At 42.8% G+C, this 27,315-nt stretch overlaps 1 protein-coding gene across 4 annotated transcripts; it reads right to left on the bottom strand.

The window, feature by feature from the left end:
• Positions 1 to 240: 240 nt before the first annotated feature.
• On the bottom strand, positions 241 to 25,672 carry SYT16 (synaptotagmin 16). Of its 4 annotated transcripts, none has more exons than XM_053475325.1 (7): positions 25,381 to 25,672; positions 14,579 to 14,758; positions 7,892 to 8,104; positions 6,869 to 7,101; positions 4,750 to 5,187; positions 2,635 to 2,824; positions 241 to 1,733 (listed from the first exon to the last, which is right to left on the bottom strand). In XM_053475325.1, the coding sequence occupies exons 1-7, from the start codon at positions 25,391 to 25,393 to the stop codon at positions 1,420 to 1,422; spliced, it is 1,581 nt and encodes a 526-aa protein (XP_053331300.1). In that variant the 5' UTR covers positions 25,394 to 25,672; the 3' UTR covers positions 241 to 1,419. The 4 variants fall into 4 exon arrangements, with proteins under 4 accessions (XP_053331300.1, XP_053331297.1, XP_053331298.1 ...); XM_053475322.1 differs by lacking the exon at positions 25,381 to 25,672 and adding an exon at positions 11,914 to 12,491 and having other exon boundaries at positions 14,579 to 14,718; XM_053475323.1 differs by lacking the exon at positions 25,381 to 25,672 and adding an exon at positions 11,914 to 12,433 and having other exon boundaries at positions 14,579 to 14,683.
• Positions 25,673 to 27,315: the final 1,643 nt, after the last annotated feature.

Raw genomic sequence — 27,315 nt, 5'->3', positions numbered from 1 at the left:
CCTACACTGATGTGCGAGTTAAATACCTAAATCCCTCCACAAAATAACCATTAAACCACTTTAACCCTCCAAAACTGTCCCCATCATTCCGATTTTTTGCCGGGACTGCTTAATTGTCATGTGACGGCGAAGAAGACACTGATAGGCCGTTGCCATAGAGACAACTTATTCACTTATGTGTTTTAAATAAATATGGTGTAACCCCCCCCAAAAAAAAAAAAATTGAAACAAATCACACAATTACAGCAAAATTCTTTATTGCTTTCCATGCTTTTTGGAAAATATATAATTCGATCTAAATTAGTATCAAATCCATTCAACGTAATGAAAAATACGGCATGGGAGATCATTTCCGTGTCATGCGGGGCTATATGTGCCACAATCTCAATATATAACAATATATATAATATTTATATCTGCTGTCAATCGGTGGGTTAACCCTCTGAGCACCGGAGCACACAGGAGGGTGATGCCTAAACTAAATGCTAAAGCATATGGCAGGGGATGCGCTTGGCCTTTTGCAGTAGGCTGTATGCTCTTCTGCGTGTTCTCATGTAAGTAACGTGTTTTGAAAGGCTCTCATACATATTTAACCCCTTAAGGACAATGGGCGGTCCCAAAACCCATTGAAAACAATGCATTTTGAGCCCGTACATGCACGGGCTTTGTCATTAAGGGGTTAAACAATATTTAACAATACATTGTCCTTCCCAGAAGACGCTTTGGGCAGGCATACTGACTACCATTTTAAAGGGTGCCAATTTAGGCAAATTTAGGCTTTTTGAAGAGTCTGCACCACCTCTGCTGGTTCAACGTCACTCACTCCACTCACCAGCCCCGCTGAGATATATCTACAATGTATGTGCTGATGGCAAATCCACCCCAGAAAATATACCCCTCTGTTTAATAACCAGTATTTATTCAGGATTACAAAGAAAGCTATATTTAACCCTTCATGGGCCTCTGCGTAGGTCCAGAATTTATTAGTTCACTTGAACTTTGGCTCTTGCGCTTCAAACATACACACCGTTATCTGCCTTCCCGCATCACGCTGTCGGGAAACGTACCCCAAGCAGGCGTCGGAGCCGGAGAAACGGAGCCGGACTTTTTTTTAACCCCTTAATGACAACGCCCGAACGGGTTTCCAATGGGTTTAAGGACAACCCATTGTCCTTAAGGGGTTAAACATTGTTCTAAATGCTCATGGAGGTTCGGTGCTCAAATGGGAGGCAAGCGCCGAATAATTGCTTTAAAGTCTAAATTCTGGGCACCGATGGCCTCGAAACATACAGGCCGTAGATCCAGCTCTGCGTCACCCAATAGACAGTCATCCCCTGCTGGGTTTTCTGGTTATTATACACCGGTACGTGCAAAAAAAAAAAAAAAAGGACGGGTCCTCAGAGGGGCCAAAAAGTTTGTTTAGGCTTCCAGCAAGGTGTGCCACCTGCACACCTGCTGCCCCTTGGATTCTTTCATTTCCAGCCAATGGTGTTGCTCCTCTTCCCCGCTGCTGTTTTGACCCAATGAAATCCAGCCAATCATCTCCTTCCTCTTCATGCTCCGGCGATTGTATATCGAAATCATCAGGGTGACTTCCGTGAGCTGAAAGAGGGCCACTTGGAATATGAACGTTTCTTTGTAGACGGGGTTCGGCTGGCCCCGGCGGATCGACGTCTTACAGCGCGATATTTCTTGGCCGACGGGGCTCAAAAGAGAAAGCTTCCCATATGTATCTGTAACAAAAGGGTTAAAAAACCATGAATTCAGCATCGGAATCCCAATGTTTTGGCAAAAAAAGAAATATAATAATTGAATATAATCACATTTTTTTTTTGTTATTATATTTTATAGCTACATTGTTACTTCATTTAGATTGTAAGCTCTGTTGAGCGGAGCCCGTTGTACAGCGCCATGGAATATGACGGCGCTATAAACATCAATAAAATAAGTAATATCATGAGATTTTCTTTTCTTCAAAGCTCTGGTTTATGTCACATTGACCCTGTTTATAAATAATTTGGCCCTGGACGTTCGGAGGAACAGGAGGTACTCGGAGGATGAGGTTATCTTTGGGCGGTGAGGAACCATGAATGAAAAGAGCAGCGGAGAGATAAAGCATCTTCCGGTCGGCGGATCAGCTATCCTTCCTACCGCCTCACAGGCGCGCCGTTGAGTTGATCTTCCCTTTCTATTTCGGTTTCAGGGTGTCAGTTTGCACATTTTTTTCTTCGTCTGCTGAGAACGATTTGTGAAGTCGCACCCGGGGTGTCAAAAAACACTTTCCATCTCGGGATGACGCTGGGATCTGAACTTACCTTCGTAAGCGGCTCACGCTGGGAGGTTGATTCTCGGCTCAAGGTCATTTGGAAGAATTTTAGCAAAAATCTCATTCAACTTAATGAAATCGCGCTGTGTGTTAAATATTTCATTTAAATAAGATTTGTTTATGGAATTTATGTGAAAAAAAGACCTCTGAGGTCTTAAAAGCTAATCCCAAGCTATATGTCTAAATGTCAATCTAGCAGAAGGTACTCTTGGAGTGGACAACCGGTTCGAGACGTAGTTCTGGAGATATGCGGCCCATTTCATTTCTTCTCGTTTCTTTTCATTGATGGAAGCCGAGGGTTTACTCACCGGGAGGTCTGTTGATGGCCAGGTTCCGGAAGTGGCTGCCTTTGATCATCTCCACAGAGAGTCTGCCCGTCGTGGCGTTATATGACAATCCCACCAGTAACTCGGGCGTCCCGCCGTGAGACAGCGACTGGGAGGACGACGCGCTGTCACTGTGAGAGATTCCAGAAAAACTCGCCTGGGAATCCCCGCTCTGAAAGAAAGATGGAGAAACAACGGATCCATAAGATTTCATACTATACATAGTGATACCCCCCAGCGCTGTATACAGTAATATAACCTCCAGCGCTGTATACAGTAATATAACCCCCAGCGCTGTATACAGTAATATAACCTCCAGCGCTGTATACAGTAATATAACCCCCAGCGCTGTATACAGTAATATACCCCCCAGCACTGTATACAGTAATATAATCCCCCAGCGCTGTATACAGTAATATAACCCCCAGCGCTGTATACAGTAATATAACCCCCAGCACTGTATACAGTAATATAACCCCCAGCGCTGTATACAGTAATATAACCCCCCAGCGCTGTATACAGTAATATAACCCCCAGCACTGTATACAGTAATGTAACCCCCAGCGCTGTATACAGTAATATAACCCCCAGAGCTGTATACAGTAATATAACCCCCAGCACTGTATACAGTAATGTAACCCCCAGCGCTGTATACAGTAATATAACCCCCCGCGCTGTATACAGTAATATAACCCCCCAGCGCTGTATACAGTAATATAACCCCAAGCGCTGTATACACTAATATAACCCCCAGCACTGTATACAGAACTATAACCCCCCAGCGCTGTATACAGTAATGTAACCCCCCCAGCGCTGTATACAGTAATATAACCCCCAGAGCTGTATACAGTAATATAACCCCCAGCACTGTATACAGTAATGTAACCCCCAGCGCTGTATACAGTAATATAACCCCCCCGCGCTGTATACAGTAATATAACCCCCCAGCGCTGTATACAGTAATATAACCCCCAGCGCTGTATACAGTAATATAACCCCCAGCACTGTATACAGTAATATAACCCCCCAGCGCTGTATACAGTAATATAACCCCCAGTGCTGTATACAGTAATATAACCCCCCAGCGCTGTATACAGTAATATAACCCCCCAGCGCTGTATACAGTAATATAACCCCCAGCGCAGTATACAGTAATATAACCCCCAGCGCTGTATACAGTAATATAACCCCCAGTGCTGTATACAGTAATATAACCCCCAGAGCTGTATACAGTAATATAACCCCCAGCGCTGTATACAGTAATATAACCCCCCAGCGCTGTATACAGTAATATAACCCCCCAGCGCTGTATACAGTAATTACCCCCCAGGGCTGTATACAGTAATATAACCCCCACCACTGTATACAGTAATATAACCCCCCAGCGCTGTATACAGTAATATAACCCCCCAGCGCTGTATACAGTAATATAACCCCGCAGCGCTGTATACAGTAATATAACCCCCAGCGCTGTATACAGTAATATACCCCCCCGCGCTGTATACAGTAATATATCCCCCCAGCGCTGTATACAGTAATATAACCCCCAGCGCTGTATACAGTAATATAACCCCCCCAGCGCTGTATACAGTAATATAACCCACAGCGCTGTATACAGTAATTACCCCCCCAGCGCTGTATACAGTAATATATACCCCCCAGCGCTGTATACAGTGATATAACCCCCAGCGCTGTATACAGTAATAACCCCCAGCACTGTAAAGAACTGATGCTTTATGGCAATGCTGATGAAATCTGTTCCTCTATAGACTTTCATTAGTCAGAGAGTCTGGCTGGGTGATTAAGACTGAGCCATTCTGTTGTTCCCCACAGGCAGTATGATAAGGAGTCGGGGGGTTTAGTAGATCGGGGATCAGATAACAGAGCGAGAATCATACAAACGGCTGATGTGCAGCTGCCTGAAAACTTTATATTATGGGGCAAAAACTACAACTGTTTAAAAAAAATGAAAACGGCGGAATATTTTTGAAAAACTATTTTTTTATCTGATACTCGTGCAAAACAAATTACTGGGCAATCCCATTTAAAGATAAATGGCAGACTTTTACGTCACTCCCGCTTATTTCTCATCCTTACACAGAGGTTGCTTCTCGGCTCCAAGATCAGCGTCTTCTTTATGTCCTCGTCCGGCTTCATGTTACTCAAGGAGAGCAATTTCTCTCCCATCATCCTCTCGCGGTTCATCTTGCGCACGGCGTACAAACGGAAGCGAAGCGCGTTACCGGTCAGCTCCTCGGCGTCCAGTCTATGGAATGTAATGGCCTCGTTAAAGACCGGTTCCGGCCCCCGCTGAATAGCCGTCTTGCCCCTCTGTTTCTTATTAGGAAGCAGCACAACATGGACTTGCCACGCGTTCGCTCCGCTGCGGTCTTTGTCTGGAATTCCTTTCGCGTCAGCGATGATTACAGACAGCTTTTGAGTCGAGGAGGAATATTGAAGGGAGACATCAAGATCGCCACACTTTGAAATCGGCACTTGGGGGGTGAGGGCCGGGACGCTGGCGTCCACCTGGTCCTAAGGACGAGAGAAAACAGATTATTTTACTTATTTTTAGTGGATATTAACTAAAATCTTTTAGATGACACTTAATCTCACGTAGGTTACTATGAATTAAAGTCTTTAAACTCAGGGTTTATGGCAACATTTTTTTTTAACCTCTTAATGACAAAGCCCGTACATGTACGGGCTCAAAATGCATGGTTTTCAATGGGTTTAGGGACCGCCCATTGTCCTTAAGGGGTTAAATAACTAAAATAATTCCACTTTGAATGTAAGCTAAAAGTTAGAATTTAATGGCCAAACCCCATCGTACTAAATCTTTGCCGATGGATTCGGATCTGAGCAGAAGACCCAAAAAATTTGATTTTTATTTAAAAAAAAAAGACTTTTTGGTGGCCACGTCCATGTGAAATAACATAGCTTCATATCAAGAATCAGCCGGAAGTGTCTCCGTTTAAACCCTAGTGGAGAACGAAAGTAACTTTTTTTAGGTTGATGTTTCCAAAAAGTTATATTCTGGTGTCCACGTTGCTTAACGAGCGATAAATTACAAGTTTAGGTGATCTACGGAGCTTTTCTCATGGAAACCCTCTGTCGGGATCTAGGAGGCTGGGAAATCATCACTTTCATCATTCATATTTGATAGAAACATAGAATTGTGCTGGCAGATCGGCCCGTTCTTCAACGTTAATTGATTTCACGTCTCCATACCCCGTCATTATGTAAATTACGTAAATATCTATTCTGGGATTAAATGGATTAACTGTTCTAGATCAAGGACGTTCTACCGTACGCAAGGTTCCGTACCGCACAACATTTTATATTGACACCTCTACGCGTCTTCCTATTACCCGATATGATTATTCAAGACTTCCGCTGATTGGATTAAGTCAAGGCACCAATTATATATTCAATGTTCACCATAGGAAAGTTTGAATGTTTTGTTTTTGTTTGTTTTTTTGGGGGGGGTTTCTTGATGTAACCGGCGTGATCAGTTCTAAGAAAAGGGAGAACAGGGCAATTCATTCTTGATTAAAACTAATTACCTGATAAGGGATCATCTCACTTGTTGCAAAGCGAGGATCTATCCAAATGTGCTCTGTTAGGGAGAATATATCGCTGATGCAATGGTTTCCACGGAGACGGGTTATCTTTACAAAAACTAGACTAAATAGGATTATGTTATAACGATCGGAGGGCATGTTGTTCGGTAAACAGATACGGGGTGGAGGGTTCGCGCAATAAAAAAAAAACAAAACAAAAAAAAAAGATATTTGAATGAGAAAATCAACTTTTCCGAGAAATAAAAAGAATCGTGTTATTTATAGATTCAATTAAATGAAGTAAAGGATAATAAAAAACAAAACAAAAAAATCTTAATTATGTATGAGGAGAGTATGAATGCAAAAGATATTTTTCACAAAAAAAAATTAAATTCATTAAAGGTCCGCTTCGACACCCCCCCCATGCGATATTGTGCATGGCTCGTCATTTTTTTTTTAGGGTCACATGACGTAAAGCAGCCAAATGGAAACAAAAAGCTTATTTTGTTGTTTTTATGGGAGTAAACCTTCAGGTCTCCTGAAGATTATTTTCCTACCGTGTTAGATAGTTCAATTGATGCTTTGTCAAAGTAGAACATTCTGATAGACAAGTGCATATATATATACAATATTACACCCCCATAATATCCCACCTCGGGGCTCCATGCAGAGGAGCTGTCCGTAGCATCGCGGTCTTCAAAACCGTGGTTGCTGAAAGCCGTCTCTGCTTCTTGGCTTCCATCGTTGGCTCGGTGGGTAATGCTACAGAAGGACTCTGCTTCTTGTTTCGACCCACTGTGGGCTTCACCAACCTCCGATGTTGGTCCAGAGTGGAGGGAAATGTGTCCATCTTCATTATACGACTGATAACTGAGCACATCCAAATCTAAATACAGTAAACCAAACATTTAATTTTGGGGAACCACATGGGAAGATGTCCTACATATTGAGACCTGGGGAACCTTCAACATCCTATACAGTAATTCAACATTTATACCGGCCCTAAGGGACATTATTAAGTTGACATATTTTGAGTGGCTGTTGGCTCTTTATTTACTTAACTATACGGCTCTATTTATTTAGTATCAAAGAATAAAATGAATAAATAATATCCCGGGGAACTCTCTGGGTTTGACTGGGAGTCTCCGGGTGAAGCTTTGGCTTTCCTGGGTCTCCGAGTCACTCTCTTCTTTTTCCCATTAGGGTGGAGGTGTGTAACCAGACTAACTCCTCCCATGTTCCGCCTACTCCCTGCCCACTTTCACCTGCTCCCCGCCCAGTTTCCTCCTATTAAAGACTCTCTGGGACTAGTCCCTCCCCTACATACATTTAACCCCACCCCTATGTAAACTCCAGGTAGCCAACCCTAAGAAGTCCCCTGCTTATAAACATCGGCATTAATATATTAATATTAATGGTCAGAAGGTGCAGTAAACAGCGGTAAACAAAGTCAAAAGCGAGAGCGGATGGTTGGAAATGAAAGAATAATTCAAGATGGAGAGAGTGAAAATGGTCAAAAAAATAAAAGAAAATTGGAAAAATAAATAAAAAAATGATAATAATAATTAATCTTTTACTATTTTTCATGCTTCAAAAACATCCAAATGCTGCAGATTCGCGACACGTGCCTTCACATGCTCGGTGGGATTTTTTTTTTTAATGTATTTATTTAATACCTTCGCATTCAGAGGCTTCTGTGCTCAGCTCTTCTTGGTTAGATAGCAAACGGGTGAATTTTTGCTTATTTTCTGAGCCGGCTTGCGTGGCCTTTTCCGATACCATAGAACGGAAGCTCTGGGAGCGAGACACAGATATCTGAAACTGTTTAAACACTTCTTCATCACTGTCTGAAGATGAGGTAAGCTCTTCATCCTCCCCAAAACTGTTCACTACGAAAAGATACAATACAGAAGCTTGACATTCTCTCCGGCCCGATAATAATAATAATAACCGCCATACAGGGAAAGCTTAACGGGAATCTCCTACCATTTTTTATTACTAAATTTATTACAGATTAAAAATAATTTTTTCTTTTTTTTTCTTTATTTTCGTTCTTAAACCAGTTGTAGTTTTTGCCCCGTAATATTAATGTTTTCAGGCAGCTGCATATCAGCCATTTGTATGATTCTCGCTCTGTTATCTGACCCCCAATCTACTAAGAAAACACCCCGACTCCTTATCATACTGCCTGTGGGGAACAATAGAATGGCTCAGTCTTAATCACACAGTCGGACTCCATAACTAATGAAAGCCTATGGAGGAAGGGACTTCATTTGCATTGCCATAAAGCATCAGCTCAGTGTGGTGTTTCAGCAGGGAAAATCACCCCAAAATATCACACGACTGAGAATGGTGGCCTCCAGGTCTGCAGATAATTACCCAGGGGCTTTTCCCTTTAAATGGGTATTTCAAATATTTAACCTTTCAGCGTCTCCTTTTTATATTGTTCCGCGTGTCATGTGACACTGGTTACACGTACGCACAGCGGGCATCAATTCCTAATTTTGTTTAGTATTTCACACCGACCTTAACTTTTACATCATTAAAAAAAAATTAACCCATACTGCAATTTTCTGTCCAAACCTTCTTCTTCTCTCCTTGAATACATTTTGACATTCACTAAATTCAACGCTTATGGGGGAGGGGGGGTAAAACAATGTAATAATGATCTATTTTTAAAGCACCAACCTTCAGTGAGATTCTCCGAAAAGATGGGCTGCGATGGCCCTGTATAATGTGTATCTTATATAAGAGGAGTCAATAAATCTCACAAACTGACCTAGAATGTACTATTTAATAAATAAATATGATGTGGATGGTTGCTCACTCATGATAGGAGTTGTAGTCCCATATGCTCGCAGAACTGTCCCAAGAGCTGACCTTCGGCGTACCTTATTATCCTATTATGCACTTTTCCAGCAGAAAACCTCTCAATAAACCTAAAAGAGTGATTAGATACATTGTGCGTTCTCCCCTCTCCCATTCCGGCCATTATGTTCTCTACAAATGACGGTTTTCAGACTGAATACAAGGCTCTTCATCCTCCGAGAGGCTGCTTCCATAATAACCCTTAAAACACACAGGGCGCTCCTCAGAAAAAGGCATTTTATGTCCTTGAAGGAAAACAGGGCACTTCACAAAAAGCGTCTCTAAAAATGGCACAATACAGAATATATCTGAAGTACTTCTGTCTGACCAGCGCAATCACGCTCTACAGTCCTCCTAAAAGCCACGTAATTAGCAGACATGGAAGACGTGGACGCAAATATATATAAAAAAAACAATTTAATCGAAATGTCGCGTCGAGAAACACAATACTCCAAATTCTATTTTGTTGCTGCTTAATTCCAGGCTTCTAGATCGCTTTTTTGTCCCGAGGGTCTCTTCAAAAAGTTACCGAACCTTCTGGGATTGGTGTTCTTCAAGATAAGAAACCTTCGGTAGGTCAAATTAAACATAAAATGAGGGTACGATAAGGAATGGCCTCCTTGCATTTATCTTAAGGATACAAATGTTTCCTCCTTGTGATGAGCAATCTAAGGATTGCCAAGGTTCTAGAACATGGAATGAGTTCTAGAACCGTTTCGCCAACAAGGATAGGCACCAACATTGCTCATGGTGGACATTTACTGGCTTCTGTGGTGGACAATTGAATGATGTTCCATGGACCTTCACAAGGACACTGGAATTATTTAAATACACATAAAAAGTCTGAAAGTAACCTTTTTTTAACTATTACTTTCAATATTTCAGAACGAGAAGAAAGAAGTAAGACTCCCAACCCAACCAGTTTCACCAACAAAACCATTAGAAACTGGAAAAACTAAAGACTTCGCAGAAGTTGTTTTTTTATCGTCGTCTACGGTTGTCCTAATAAATGAATCTTTGCCCAAAATCAATAAACGTATGAAAAAAGGTGTGTCCCCCCCCCCGAGGGGCTTAGATCTGTCTTGTAATCACCGGAGACTAAATGAGGTGTGTCTATTTTCTCCCGTTATATTACCATTGGCAACCGTGTCCAAAATTGTTTCCATGGAAACAGCAAGCATTCAGCATGTCTCTCTCTCTCTTTGTGCCAATTTATCTTATAAGCTACAATTGTAAATAAAAGGAAAACTAGAACAGAAAAAAAAGCCGGGGTAGGTATTTAGTCATTATGTTCTCAAAAGATGCGAGAATCGGGGGGGAAAAAAATGGATTTATTATCACAAAAGAGGCAAACGACCTATGATAAGAAGAACAATGTATGAGGCTAATTGTGTCTAACAATGATTATTGAAGATTAATAATAAGTGTCAGCTCCTCCATGAATCCACGGGTTGTGAGTCGACGGCTCGTACGGACTCCAGACACCGAAATCCCACTGAAATCTGACTCGCGGGATTCTTATCTTTTAACCCCTTAATGACAAAGCATGTACGGGCTCAAAATGCATTGTTTTCAATGGGTTCAGGGGCCGCCCATCGTCCTTAAGGGGTTAAACCCATCTAAGAACGGGGGAATCAAGTAAATGACTTCGGAAAAGGAAGCGACAGATCTGAGAGAACTATCACGTTTAATATCAAAAGATCTTGAACCCCGACAGTAATGGGAAACGCCAAGAACCCTGAATGCGGGTTTCCGACGAATGCACATAATGGAGGGCCACGACTTCCAAGGCTAGAAGGTGGTGTTGATAAACACAGTCATCGTGTATTGCCCATAGGCATACCTGGGAACTTTCTAAATGACCCTGAGACTATTTAAATATAAACCCGTTAACAGCCCATGGTGAAGATTCTATGTAGTTACTCGCCAGATGTGTTACCCAAATGGCTCTAATACCAGTCGTCATGGAAACCTTGACTTGCCATTATTCGGCCATAATATACTGGGAGCAAAAGCACCTGGGTGTAGAACAGGAAGGAGTCGGCTCCAGACTGTGCGACCCTGAGAATCTACCCCTTGGCCCTGAGATTGGGGCAAAACCCCTCAGACTCAGGGCCCAGCTCCCAGTATTTAAGTCCTGGCCGTGGCACCTCTTGTTTTTTAAGGTGTAGGCTTCTAGTGTTTCATAATATGCTCAGTTACCCCTAGTTTATATTATTTTATCTGTTTCTCTGGGAGTTGGGTACCCCAGTAGTCTATATAAATCTGGGATATAGTCAGCCATGCCAGTCACAATATTCGCACTATTTACGAGTTGACAAATTATTATATGTTGGCAGGAACCAACAGGATGATCTGAATACTTTTGACACGGTCTGGGTCACTGACGTTCAACTCCAGTCTTCAAGGGAAGCAAACAGGCGGCCATTTTTGGCTGCCCCAGTGTGGGTACAGGCATCTCAATTAACGTTTACATGGAGGTTACACAGAACTCCATGCCTGTTTGTGGCCCTTGATGCCTGAAGTTGAAGACCACTGGTCGACATATTTATTTGGCCCCATCTTCCCTTTGTCTGCTCTTATGTGAGATCAACGGGACATTGCGTTTGTGTATTTACGGGCATTATTATGTTGCTCTTTTTTAAAGTGTTTTGAATCTGCAGCATAAAGACGTCGTGGGGAATAATGACTTTGTGATTTCTGTGGTCTTGACCGTAAATAAAAGACTTGGTCCAGCTCTGTACGCACTGCAAGAGAAGTTACAGATGGAAAGAAAGGATTTGGGGACGCACCACACCAACATACAACCTACCTGGTCAACGTTTCTTACCATTAGCAGTCCCTGTAATGCTAAGGGTCGAGCTATCCATTTCTCTCAAAAGGCTGTCTATCTGATTGTTGACGTATGCTTCATCTTCTGGAATGGAAGAAAGGCTGTCCAAGAGGCTGCTGTCCTCGTGCACACCAACACTTAGCTTCGACAAAACAGCTCTTTCAGGCATACTTGCACGGGACTCGGTTGATTTAGTGTCATCTTGAGACACCTCCTTACTCGATTCTTCGAGTTCAGGCAACTCCTCGTCTTCACGGGAAGCGTCAAGACTTTCAGACACGTACAAGGCTTCTTCAGAAGAATCGTCGACGCTGTCCTCATCGTTGCTGTCATAGTCATCGCTGTATTCTGAGTCTTCCTCGTTGTCTCCGCTTGAGGAAGTTTTATTTAAGTTTGTTATAGAACCGGATATGGAGCCTCCTGCTAGGTGGACAGCTTCACACATACGAGATATCCACGATGAAACGGGCTGGAAGAAGTTCTGGGAGGCCATGTCCAACACCATGACCAGAAGAATCTGGTGATGGAGCCCCCGGCAGGTTTTCAGTTGTGACAGAAAGCTTTTAGTCCGTGAGCTATAGAATAAGCATTATTATTATTAAAGTGTTTTCGATCTGAGATTGAATGATAGGTTCTTCTATAACCTAAAACCTACGCAACTAGTAAACAGGTTTTTCCCACCGTAATCTATTATTTTAGGTTAGGGTTGAGTTTATCATGGGCGCTCCCCGGAATAAGCTTATGACGTATAGATGAAGATCTGAAACACAGGTTCATGCCAAAGACAGGAAGAGACACACGTGGAGATATTAACGGCATTGACAGCTCCATCATACGTTTGAAGAAGACTGAAGACAGACGACGTAGAAGAGCGGAGAGCCAGGGAGGAGCGGGATTCACAAAAGCCAAACATCGAGTGTTACAGAGACACATAAAATTTGACAGCAGATCGGCCCCATTCGGCCCCCATCTAGTCGCCCGTTTCTCCAGCTGTAACAACTCAAACCTTAATCAGTCGTTGGTCTTGTCTTAGATAGGTAAGGAGGGACATCAGGAGAGGTCCAACTAAACAGGGCTACATGGGAGATAAGCCGGGTGTCTTAATGAAACCATGACACTGCTCTATAGGCTTTAGTCAAGATACATCTTTCATCGCCACCATGGACAGAATTACAATCCAAGAGACCCCCAATGCTAACAGGACCTTTGCCCTTTTTACTGTCCGTTGTAGTCATGTAGAGATGACGCCTTAGGTTGCCCCATGTGTCTCCTGGGTAATCCTCCTTGCTCTATACGCCATTATTGTCTTAATGAGGTTGGAGGGTGCGTGGGTTGGGATGTACTGCAGGCACTTGGTATTAACCTACCCTTTCATTATGTGACTATGTTCCAGGGATACTAAGTACCATCCTAAACTCTACGGCGGCACATATCCCCTACTGTAACAGGCAACGTTAAACGTGTACGCTTAAAATAAGTAGTCAATGCTGGTCTTAAAATAAGAACTGTAATTAGAGGATTATATTCCGTGATTGGAGATTATGGGGGAAGTCTTAAGTGACGCACATCGGTGCAACATTAACAAGAGCAAAAGAAAACAAACTCAGCGGTGCTATAACTTGGATGATCAGACCCCCTACTCGAATTGGGGACGATTACAGAGACGTTTTATGGGCCGACCTGCATTAAAATGTTCTGATAGTGGAAATATTTCACAAAAATAACACAATTTGATTAATCACGTGTAATTTACATCTCTATATATGAAATAAGTCTATATCATGCTTATCTCCCATTGGCTGCATGGTGTTCCAATTTAGAACCCTGGAACATGTGGTCTTCCAAATGCATATCAGACCCAACTTTGCTGGCACTGCCAACGTGGCCAATAATAATCAATAATGACTAATTTATTCTATTAATAATAATATCTTTATATCGTCTGAAATTATGCAAAGAATTATAGTTAAAAATGGAAACATTGTAATTTTCTAAATATATCCACATTAGAAATGTTATATTATTTCATTTGAGATTGACTTGTTTATCACAAACAAAAAGAAACACCCAGCAAACACAACATTTTCACAAATAGGAGATTAAAGGGGAACGTACACAGTTTGGAATTTTTAAAATTTTAATACAATAGGGTGAAAAGAAGTTTCTTTACCTATAAGGTTTTAAAAAGTTTTTCTACTTTTGTAAATTTTGGTTACTCTAGAAAAATAGCAAATTTAATTCTGTAACCTCGCCCTCTCTCATTGGATGATATATTTAAAATAAACATACAGCAAAAAATATTTTTTAAAAAAAAGGTTTCTTTATGAAAAGTATTGCACCATGTAGGTTATATTTCTAAGATCCAGAGTTCAGCTATTAGATGTTTAGAAGGTAGCCACAGAGTCAGCCGTTGGATGCCCGCAATCTATAGAACCCAATCTATACCGTCAAACGACTATATAATTAGGAAACACATTCTATGGGAAAGAAAAGGTTTTCTGTTACTTTTCTTATTGTCATTTATTACACTCAACAAACATATTAACCCCGAAATGTATGTGGGGGGTGGGGGGGTGGACATTGGGGGGTTGTTGCTGTCTTCTGGAACAACAAATACTTTTTATTTTTATCCTCGTAAATCGATTATAATTTAAGGACTTACCGAGGCCTTGGAGAACTCCGGATTTTTCTTTAGGATGCTTAATTTTCCCTCGTCGGTCCAAACACGGAAGGTCACCGACTCTTTCGAAACACAACTTTTTATTGATGAAGAGGAACAGGATCACTAGGAGGACAACGAAGACTCCGGATGCTGAGAGAAAGCCGATTGCCTCTGGGGTTACTAGAATCAGAAAAAAACATATATTTTGTATTAATCAGTATATCCACAAATGTCTATTCAGCAAACACATGGTTAATGTAAACCACAACTACAGTCTCGGGTTCAGGCTACAATTTTTAACCCTTTATACAGCATTTAAATATTAGATCCGCCCTTCGGATATTGTTCCATAAGAGGTAACACTATTTTGTTATAAAAGTTGTAACACAAAAGAACTTGGTCCTCTCCAATGCACCCCTTATAGCCTAGCAGGGGCTTCAAACATTTCAAAATAGTTTTAGGATTCCTCTACTTGATTTTTTAATTAAAAAAAAAAAACTACTATAAAAATGTCCAGATTTTTAAAACACAATATTTCTCCTTAAAATTGAACAGATACGGTGCTGGTTGAATGAGATTAAAGGAGAGCCGAAGAAGAAATTAACCCTTTAAAGCAATGGAATAATGCCGACATATTGTAAGTCTATCGCTTAGAAACATAGAATCTGCCGGCAGATCGGCTCCATCCGGCCCCCGTCTAGTCGCCCGCTTCTCCTGCTGTAAAGACTCAAACCTTAATCAGTCGTTGGTCTCGTAGGGTCCACCTAACCCTATTCTGTGTCACAGGGAGTCTGTTTTAAATATACTAAAGGACTATATATTCAAAACAGACTGAAACTTCTTAATAAAATAAAACAGGCCTTACGGGGGTAAAAATTAGGCTGCTGTGAGATCTCTCGCCTAAAGAGCTTGCAATCAGAAGGGAGGAAATGCCCACTGGAGGTGTTAACGCACACATTGCGGATCGCCATGCTTGCAATAAGGGCAGGAGTAGTCAGCACGATTAGGGCTGTGGCCCCCAAATGGCCAGTGGCCCCTGGGCTGGAGTTTAGCTTAATGTGAAATATTTCGCACAAAAATGGTTGAAACCTGAACTCAATGCAATAAACAAAGAACAAAGTGTATTTGGTGCCTGAGGCTTGATCCGTCACGAAAGAAACCCGCGGTGCAATAAGCAGGACAGTTTGCGTCAGCGTCTCGCGCGCTCGGAGGATGGAAGTGGAGTCACGCGGGAATATTTGTTTTCCTGGATTCTTAGCACCTGACTGCGCAGCTGTTAATTTGCAGGCACACTTTTAGACACCGCTCTGTCGGATGACAATTTACGTAGAGTGCATTATTTTTATCCTTTCGGTGCCTCGTGCTGGCAGATTTTAAACTAAACTGGAGCCGAGCCCAGCAAAGTCCCCAATAATAATGCATCGAGCACCAAAGATATAGAGCTTCGTGGAGTATCCAAAAACCCACAATATTCAGAAATGTTAAGGAATAGGATGTGGTGGGAAAGTCCTAGACCTCTCATTCTGGGTCCATCTTCTGGACATGGGTGATAAACTCTATATTACAGGACTATCAAAGAAGATTTGGTCGTTGGAAGGGTTGCAGTGGAATCCTACTGATTTCTGCTTCCAATATGTAACCTTACGAGAGGAGAAGGGTAAAGAAAGGAAAGGGAAAGGAAAGAGGAAAAGAAAAGCGAGTAGAAAGGAAAGAAACAAAAAAAAGGTAAAGGAATGAAAGGGAAGAGAAAAGAGAAAAGCTGAGAAGGTAAGGAAAACTGGAAAAAGAAAAGAGAATTTAAGCAAAAGGGGGACGGAAAGAGAGAGAAGAGATGAGAAGGAACCGGGAAAGGGGAAGGGAAAAGAGAAAACATTTGGGAAAAGTCAAGCGACAGAAAGGGAAATGGGAAGAAAAGAGTAGGGAAGCAAAAGGGAAAGGAGAAGAAATAAAAGAAGGGAAGGCAAACATGAAGGAAAATAAAGTAAAGGGAATGGAAGGGTGGAGAGGGGAAGGCATTGAGAGTGAAGTAACAACCGTGTCGCTAATCCAGACGCTTTTTAGGGCTTATTCTGCATTATCTTACTAGTATTACCTCTAAAGTAACCAAACAGGCATGGAAAGCGTTAAAACAAGGCTTTCTTACAACAACCCGGTGCCAAAACCCTCGCAGGGCCTTAGCACACCTCCATGTGAGCCTGCCAACACCGAGCACAGAACTCTCATCAAACAGATGCTCCAGATAAGATGAGCGTCTGGGAAGGTGTGGGGTCACCGGGCCATCTGCGAGTCCGAGGACAAATAACGCCTAATCCGAGTCTATTCTTCATTCAATGTCAATGTTTGGTCTGAAGTGACAAAATATTGTGCTCGGTCACCTTAATTAATGGCGCTTGATTGCATTTGTACCGTAAGCCTTTATTTCCCCCCCCTTAGGTTCTCTAGCAGTCACTTATTATCTGATAGTAATTCTTTTCCATGAAGACGCGGAAGGATTCTGGTGCGTAGGCAGCCGAACCTCGCAGCTCGGTATTAATGGAAGCGATCACCCGGTGGCTCGTTAGAGCTTTTCCACCCACTCGCATACCCACACACACAGCGTTACATTGTATCCATTCCTTTAACTGACAGGTCGAGCAGTGAAGCATGATGGTCCATCTGTAGCAAGCAGTAGGTCTGGTAATTATCAGATATCTCGATAGAGACGGCAGAAACCAACAAGCTGGTCTGTGTACCTTCTCGTTTTTAGTCTCTTTTTACTTATTAATCCTTGAGAAGAGCTTTATGCACATCCCAAGCTCTCTTGAATTATTTATTGTGACTGGAAGACTGTTCCAGGTGTCTACTACACTTCCTCCACCCTCGAACTTCTAAGAAGCCCTATACTCACTTCGGCATAAACATATAAACATAAGGGGCCAGCCCTATAGCCACATATCAGTGGTGTATTCTGGCCAAGAGCAGCAGGTCCAGGGGGCTGGTAGACCCCTTCTACCCCATAATATGGAACCAAACTGCCTATCGGTCAATCAGGCTCCCTGCAGCGTCACGGCTTATTGGGCCACTTAAGATCTACCCAACCGGCCCATTAACACTTCTGCCTGGTGTCACGCGTCCTTTAGAAGTGAAGAACCGGGTTGTGATGGGGGTGGCTGGTGGCGCTACGCCTCCTACGGCCTCTTCTCATGGATTATCCACGGCTCACCTATAAATCACTTACAATATCCCAAGAATCAGTAATAAAAGGAAAGTATTGAAACACATTTAAATGTGGGTCCCACAAAACAACTTTTTCTAATTTGAAAATTAAAAATGAATATTAAAAAAATGTATAAAATTTCTAAAGTGTGCTTTCTTTGAAAACAATAATTTTGAGCATATTTGATTTCTTTTATATAATTTTTTTTTTTAATTGTCCAACACCTCCAGGTCATAAATTACAAAAGAGCACATTTTTTACAGGCTTCTCTGGAACAATGTGTCCTCGTTGACTTTAAACAATAGAATTTGAGGAGGGGACATTCTTCAAATTTTTTTTTTAAAGAACTGATATTATCCTACATTCTATTCTATATTCATCCTACTTTCCTTGAATTATTTATTATTCTTTATCCACTATAACAAAATCATATATCGGCAAGTTTCTTTTTTTTGTATCAATTTGAAGATGCGGTTGTGTTAAAACTGTAAAATTTAATTTAAAAATAATTTATTTGTTTAATTCATATGTAGGGTGCTGTTTCCCCCTTTTTTTAAGAATATCAGAAAATATACAAAATCAGAAAACATTCAGCTCTATAATTGTTTAACTGAAATATTTTACAAGATGAATGAATATGCTCCGGGCCCCTGAGGTCTTAAACACAATGTTACCGGCTTCTGTGACTTTCTAGAAGTCTCGTAAACCGGCTCAAGAAGAAAATCAGGGGTTTCCCGTCAAGCATGAAAGTGTGAGGTCATCGACTGGTTTGAAACTGCATTTTATTGTAATAAAAAATCCTTAAAGGACAAACAATGAAAGGGAGGAATAAGGTTTTTTCACTGGGAGTTTACATTTGAAACCAGGTGATTGGATCACCGTCCAGAAAAAAAGTTACCCCTGTAAGCTAAAAGTTTTAATACTTATAATTCTTTTTTTAAGGGAGAACATAAAAATGTAAAAAAATTCTAAGTAAAATTAGTACAATATAAAGTACTTAAAATAAGAAATATCTGATTGCAAAGAAAATTGTGGTCCATAGAGGTACCCATAACAGCCATGTTCTCAGCCTTCATCTGCCTCAACACCTCAATCTCTTTATATGACCACAGGTAGACTTGTCTGGGGGATGATCCAGCTTGGGTCATGTGAGGAGATCCTGAAAGCTTCTGGAGGTCAAACAATGAGAAGCCACATTGCTAAAGTCCATTTGTGCCGTCAACATGGTGACCGCTGGACTTCCCAGACTAACACAGGAGTCTTCTCACATCTCAATGGTCCCCTTAAAGCTCATCTATCCTCAGCTCTTACCAACGTTACAATGTATCCTCTCCTTACCTTTAAAGAAAGCTACGTCAGACAAGAACGTTTCTGTGGATTGTGTTGAGTTCCATGCTTGGCTTTCTCCATAATAATGGTCCACGACTACAATACGTGTCACCACCAGTACCTGGATCCTATTCTGTCCCTCAACCCCGAGCCAAGAAATTTCTGAACTCCAAGCGAAGAAATTTCTGAACTCTTTCTAACCACAAGAGAGGAGTGGTGGTTTAACCACCCAACGGTGACAATATTTGCATACGAAATACATGACAATGAGCAAAGGAATGTTTGCCGACAAGTGAAAAACTGCCCCGACTAGTTTTCCGTTCTAGATTACAAGTGGCCAGGAGCTTGATCTTCGGCTTGCTTTGCAGAGGAAGTTTCCGAAAACATACAGTCTGCGTCGCTGCGTTCTATCCTACTTTATGGAAAATGTTTCCAGATTTAACGTGTGTGTGTATAGGTTTATGTGTTCACATTGTGAATACATTTCAATGTGAGATGTTTTGAGGTGAACCTGTATATCATACAAGAATTGGTTAAAAAATAAAAATAAAATTTAATATTATATTTAATTTAATAATTATTATATTTTTGCTGCATCATTGAAAACCATCTGAAAGGGTTTTCCACGTCTCCAGCTGGGACTTTTTAAATCTTTTAAGTCTTTTCCATGGCCAACGACAAATTAAAGCCATGTTCCAGTGGCCACACTTACACACCCTATCCCATACATGCCTATACATACAATATCCTTCACACATACATCCATAGGAATGGGACTGGCTGGGGTTGGATATTTGTCCACCTGACCCAAGGAACCTCCTTGTGGCCCTCAGCTTCAGAGAGTCACAGGGAGGCCACATCGGAGCTGCAAATGGAGGTATGTGCCGCTAAAGTGGACATCGAGACATGTCACATGTCAGGGTTCTAGAACATTGGCCAGAACCCTACTTGGAAGGTGGCCAGATGCAGCCACCATGGTCGCATTTGAGAACCCCTTCTCTAGACTATGTAGTATGTAGAGTTCAAGGGCTCTGGGTGGTTTCTGTACCTATTGAGGGGTGTAGAAAAAGCAACTTTAGAACTAGGTACGTGTGAAAGAAAAATATAAAAAATATAAGAAATAAAAAAAAAACTTGATAAATTCTCATTTTCAGTCAAAAAAAAAGATTTTAATGCAAGTCGGAGTGCGTTACTAACCTGCGCCAAGCGGCATCGGGCAACCAACACAATTTCCGCACAATTGAAGGAAAATGCATTAAAATATTAAAAGTTCGGGAGACAGACAAAAACAAAAGGTTCATCCTGGAGGCAAAGGACCAAACCGAGACTCGGGGGTTTTATTTAGCAGTTTAGAGACCGCACTCTAATTAGTCCAATCAGCCCTTATCTACCCGCGCATTCCGCGTTTCTACGCTCTCCCAATAAAAGCCGTTCAGCCGTCTGTGAATAAATCGCTTTTACCGTATTTTTTACAAGATTAAACTTTCTTTATTTGCTTTCTGTGCCTGCGACGACCGAAAGGTCACGGAGATACTTCCTACCCATCTGTTAAAGTGCTTTATTGTTCTCCTTTAGAGCCGAAGGAGACCTTTGCTCCGCCAAACGAGTAGATTAAACATCCCTTAACCTGATTCTGACTGAGTGGCCGGTTACCGTGGTAACGTCATATCATTCCAGATAGCTGAATGGTACGGCTTGGCCATAACCCGGCACGTGACGTCGGAGGGCACGGCTGCCTCTGTTGCTAAGTTCTTGACGAAATCTGCGCTTGCGGCGGCCGAACGTCTCCCGTCATAGATTTTTTTTTTTTTTACTGTTTTATTTATTTTTTTTATTGCCGGCAGCCCGTCGCCATAAAGCAGTTACGCTCATTAAAGGTTAAGCAGCAGGAGAGGGGAATCCAGGCAATAAAAAAAATAAAAAAAACAATGTCACGTCTGTAATTTTATTATTATAAATGGTCTAAAAGTCTAAAAATCTGGATAATTACATTAAATTTTACAATTAAATTTTGTGTTGTTAAAAAAAACCTCAACTATTGAAGTAGAAGCGCGGGACTAAACAGGAAGTACATGCGGTGCACAGGAAGGAGGTGCGGGGCTTTGTTAAGCCACGCCCACTTGCTCCGCTTTAATATGGGGTTCTTGAACCAATACCTGGTCCGGTGGGGAGTCTGGTCTGGGGCAGTAGTTAAGCCGGGGTGGCAGGTCCAGGGGGGGGGGGTGGGATTGGCCACACGCATCCTATGTCCCGGGCATGCCCTATGTGGCTGGCGGGACCCGTGGCCACGTGTCTTTAACCGATACCTATTAACCCTTTAGCATCACCACTTACGAAGCGCTGTAAATCAACACTAGACTGCGTAGCACAGACAGACGCCGAGCCGGGTTACAGATGCAGGGTAGGGTTTGCACGGCAGCTGCTCCATCTAGTGACTCCGTTACGTATCATCTACCTCATCTCTCCGGCATGGACCGTGTCGCGCAGGCACAGAGAGCGGCACAGCACCACCTGCTCACCTCCTCCCTGCGAGCTCCGTCATCGTCTTGGCAAAGATCCACCTCTATAATTATTCACTTTTCTTACCACCTATAATTGTTTCTTCAACATCTCCCCGCTGCCAACTGCTTCAATGCTATTTCGGAAGCGCGGCTCTGCGGTTACCAGGGAGACGGTGCAGGAATTTTATAGAAGAATAACAATTTGGGGACAATTAAATTACCGTCGAGACGATGCATACCCGAGGCGTGATGGGTGTCGAGATCGGGGGGGGGGTATGGGCGACAGGCCTCCTGCACCTGTAGCAATTTAACTAATAAATATAATATATATTCTGGGCTAAAATGATCAAATCTCAGTGATTTCATCATCATTGAATTCAGGCTGCGTTTACTGGACCCCCCCTATGAAGACATTAAGGCAAAAAGAGACCACACTTTAAAAAAATAAATTAATAAATAAATAATAATAAAATAAGTAGTGGTATTATCAGGGGGTAAATTAGTGTGGAACTCTGGGGACCCCAGGGCCACGTACCCCCAATTATAGGGTTGTCATAGTTTCCACTACTATTTTCTGCTGTTGCTTTGCAGCTATACCCTCTTCTCGGCTTCTTCTACACTCATACCTCCTAGAAAAGAGGGGCATCAGGGGAGAAAAGAGGGGCATCAGGGGAGGAAAGAGGGGCATCAGGGGAGGAAAGAGGGGGCATCAGGGGAGAAAATAGGGGCATTAGGGGAGCAAAAAGGGGCATCAGGGGAGGAAAGAGGGTCATCAGGGGAGTAAAGAGGGGCATCAGGGGAGGAAAGAGGTGTATTAGGGATTTTAATGGGGACCCTAAGAGGGACTGGCGAACTCAACAGTGACACTCGGTCAGTACGTTATGGTAATTACTAATGGCAACTAACTCCTGCATGAGTATATCCTCTTATGTACAAAGGAAAGGAAGCCGTGGAGAAGGTTTAACTGCGAAGTTCTAACAAGCATTAAGAAGCTTAGTTTTCCTTAAAATAATGACGTTTGCTTTTATGAGTTGAGGTCCCTTATTCCTCAAGGAAGTTCCTTACCAAGTACACGCAGTTCCCCATTGTACAGCGCTACGGAATATGATGGCGCTATATATAAAACAATAATAATAAATAACCTGGAGAGCTCGCAACTTACATATGACCAAGCGCTTCTGATGGATCTTCTAAAGGACGTCGTCACCTCGGTGCACGGGGCTCCCCTGAGAATCCTACACTTAAGTGTCTGTGCGTGGAATGAATAATAGATCGGCAGCATTACCTCGCTAAAAGCAACACCAACAAAATAACGCAACTTCCAGAATACGGGCGTCTCGCTTCCTTACAAGAAGCCGGAGACTCCTTTCCTGCTCTCTCTATTCAACGCTTTGTTTATCTAAGGCTGGGATCTCATTTCTACAGAAATGGGCACCGGAACTCCAAATAACAACAAAAAAAAATACATCCTTTGTATGGGGTGGAATAAATAAACAAACAAACAATTCTTCTTTTTTGTTACATTGTAACATTGTCGACCAGAATTCCGAAAATCGATATTTTGTCGGAATTTTGAACGTTGCAAAGCAACTTTTTTACCCCTGAAAAAAAGTGATAGAACTGAATGATCCTCAGTAACTTTGAAGGTGTTTTAGATTGAACCTAAATTATGGTGATGACAATAATGTCCCCCATTAACCCATGACGAGCCGGTGAAGATGCACAGTTTTTATGGGGTATCATCAGATAAAGAAAAAGAAAGTAGGGTCACATTATTTCAAAAGTGATTTCAACTGGGGGAGAGTCAATTTCTGTCATTTTTGAAAATTGATCATTTCGGAGGTTCCTCTACTCCGGGGGGGGGGGGTCAGAGTTCGGCCTCAAAGGCCACGGCATGGCCAGGATTTTTAGCACCGACAGCTCCATCAAAAGGGTTGTAACTTAGTATTTGTCAGGAATTATTGATATTCTGGTTTGTTTGTGGCCCTCGGGGGCCAGGAGTTCAACACCCCTGGTAATTAAATATACGACTGTATCTAATTCACTCATCCGCTCGCGATGAATGATGCAATGTGTCTCTGCTAAGTGCATCGCAACCATGGCACCCGGCACCTCGCAGAGCTCTTCCTGTCTTGTCCTCCCCGGGGAAACAATCTGAAGTAAACAATCAGCAGACGGAATCTTGAAGCTTAAATGCTGACTCGGGATCAGCGGCCGCCCCGTCATAGCGAGGAAGCTGAATATTGAAGTATATGAAGATGGTTGGATTTAACCCTTTGCTGTTCACCCCTCCGATATCCCCAGAGGGGGTCAGCATGGTGTATCAGGCCACCGCTAGGGTACAACGATACTCTGCACCCCGCAGTTACTCCAGCCGGCTCGGGGGGGGGGGGGGTTCTACGGGATCTAACTGTTATTATTATAAATATTAATTGATTTATATAGCACCATCATATTCCGCAGAGCAGTACAATGCATGGGAAGCATTGGTTTCAATAGGAGGGCTTTCCTACCACTGATTGGCTGCTTTAAGCAACCAATCAATGGCTTGAAAATGGGACCACAGAATGTGGACGCCTGACCGACCTGTCACGTTACTTTTGTGTAAATAACTTAAAACCCTGAAAATGGGGCTTTCATTTTGTATGGAGCGTTGGAGATGAGGCCATGTTCTTTGCATGTTGGTCTGTCTGCTGTGAGTCTCAGAGGACAGATGCCCGGAGAGGTGCAAAAGGGGCAAATGCCCAGTGGCCCCTCCAGTGAACCTTAATTGGCCCTCATGCAGCAGATCCCGTCCCAGCCACACGGTGCAGGAGTATGAGTGTAGCCATCTTTATCCAACCAATGGCCAGATGTACATCATTCTTTTAGGCCCTTTTGGCCCTAAAGCTCCAGGGCCAATTTTATTCCTGGTCCTTGTTATTAAACAGAACTCCTGCCAACATTAATGTCTCCTTGGGATAATCAAGTTCTTGAGAAACATTTCCATCACATTGGATCAACTATGACTTATGTAGGACCATCTCGACCATCCTCATTGGAGTGCCGTCCAAGGGTTGGCACCTTCATAATTTATGAAGCTTCTGATCCGACCTTCCGTGCTGATCGGAGCTTCCCGGAGATCTCTTGCTATCAGTCTACTCTTTATCGCTTCAAAAAGCCAAGATGGTAAACGGTCAATATAACGAGCTCTCTAAATCTGGATTTACTTGAGTTTTGAGTTTTAGTAAATTGGAATGTTTTGCCTTAATTTAGTAACTGTGACGCTCAGCTCCTCTGAAAGGAGAAACTGGCCAGAGTCCGTCTCATCTTAGGACTCCAGTTGCGAAAAGATTTGTAGAATTTCACAGCCAGAGGACATTTTTTAGGAGACAACCGGGAAGGAAAGCTATAACATTACGCAAAATGTGCCAGCAATAACATTTTAATAGCCCCTGCTTGCCGGTTCCCGGGGGTCGTACAGAGCTCACCGCCTGGTTAGAGGCAGATTTATATATTATATATATATATGAACCCCAATAATTGCTGGTATCAATCCTACCTGCTTATATATCGTGCACGATGTGATAATTTAACCTGAAATATTATACCGGCCAACGAAGCACGCAATGTAGGAAAAATGTATAGGGATTTTTTTTGTTTTTGGTAGAAAAAAAAAAGGAATCCCATCCCCCTTTCCGACACAGCAGCGCATCCCAGATCCGCCGGGGAAGGGGGTTTTGATACATTGTAAAGACAACGACCGCAACGTTGTATTCCCTGCCGGCGGCACTTACTGTCTGTGGCCATGTCGGTGACGAGAGGGGATGCTCCTCTAGCCTCGCAGGACGCAGCTGGCAGGGCGCAGGGTCCGGGGTGGCTTCTTCATACTGCAGCAGAGCGGGCAGGGGCTGCAGCTTCAGGCTGTGTGTGCAGGGGGAGTCCCGGCAATGCGACTGCTGCAGCTGGGCTGCGAGAGGCGAGAGGCAGACGCTGAGCCGTCCCCTGCCACCTCCCCAGCTCCCAGCACCGGTGCAGGAGCATCAACTAACCTCAGCCGAGACGCACAGCACGGGCGACCAGCCCCGCTCCGAGCAGCACAGGCAGTAGAAGGATGAATTAACCCCTCATCTCCCGCACTGAAGAGAGAGCTGCTAACAGAGACCCCCCCACCCCTTACTACAGCTATTGTCCTATGCTGTGTAAGGAGGATATGTCATATTTATCACAAAGGCCTCATTAATAGTATATTTCTCTTTTATTTCAGTCTACCCATGATGCTCTGCTATTCATGGTGCTGGTTCTTGTGACCTGGAAGCCCGTTGGAGCGCGGAACACGGAACCCACCGGGTCATAGACAACGTGTTCACGTAAATATTTTTGCTACAGATGGCATCAAGCGTCCTTCCGTAAGCCACGCAGCGCCACGAAAATAGTAAAAAATCGCCTTTGTTAACACTCTGCACATACGGCGCATCTGACACCGGCTCAGGCCAGGACCGGCCCTCAGTGGCCAAAACATGACGCTGGGCTCCCTGTAGGATTTTATGGAAAGTTACCCGCTCTGGTGTTTCAATTTTATTTTTAAAAAATGTATCTAAGTTATTTTATTTACGGAGCTTAAGTTAAAAAAATTAAAAAAAACATCTATTTCTCGTGTTTCCAGATTTTACACCCCCGGTTCATGTTTTTTTGTCGGTCCGTCATACTGCAGTCCTAGAGACGATTGCCCATTGTGGGTTCACCTAGTGGGTGATTTAGGTCTCATGTGAGCTGCGCATGAGCTGGGCCAGACTCACCTGCCGCATACTGGATGGGTAAAAAGACACAAACACAGAACACAAGGTGGCGATTTAACCAGTTTGGCTCCAGTTCGTACCCTCACCGCCCAACAAGCAGGCCGAACCATGTATCGGGGCCCAGCCCTGACTCCAAAGCAGCTCATCCAGCTACACCCACCACTCAACATTCCCAAATAAGGCCATTTTTGTTTTAGGGGCGTGGTTAGAGGTGTGGCTCAGGATAGGCTTTACCTATGCTTTTTATGTGACTTTGTGCCCTATTGAGGGGTATTTGTGTAACTCAGTGGGACATTAAGAAGAAGAATAATGGGGTTTATTTAACCCGTTTAATTTATAAAGCGTTTCCTGCTGTTTCTATACACATTATCGAGGCTTTTAGGGCTGTAGAACCCTGCGATCCCCTCATACCCAGCAAACATTCTGACCTCCTAGAAAAGAGGGGCATCAGGGGAAAGAGAGAGGGGCATCAAGGGATCTGCATACCAGAGGTATGGCTATATTCAGTGGCTTAGCCCAGCAAAGGAAGGGTTTCCTCACCATGAGTCAGATTTAATGATATTATTTATCCAGAGGAGGATCAAACAGACTCAATTAACACGAGAAACCCACTGTGCGAAATCAATAGTTCTTTTCTAGAAAAGTATCCGTTTCAATGTATTATCAGCAGGACATCCCTGACGGGAAAATACGGGGGGGGGGTACACTCTGAACGTACATGCCGTACCAAACCGTATTTCATTATATCATGAATACGCATGCAGGTTAGAATAAAGGATTAAAGCCCTTACACCATGAATTAGAGGCTGTCCTTATACTTACATCATGTTGGGTTCCAGTAAAAGTTGTGAGTGTAGGTTACAGTTACATCATATGAACCGGGTTATGCTACGGTTACCTCCGTAGCATAACCCGGTTCATATGATGTAACTG

The sequence above is a fragment of the Spea bombifrons genome, chromosome 9 (genome assembly GCF_027358695.1).
Source record: "Spea bombifrons isolate aSpeBom1 chromosome 9, aSpeBom1.2.pri, whole genome shotgun sequence".
Lineage (NCBI taxonomy): Eukaryota > Metazoa > Chordata > Amphibia > Anura > Pelobatidae > Spea > Spea bombifrons.
This window is presented reverse-complemented; position numbering and strand designations above follow the sequence as displayed.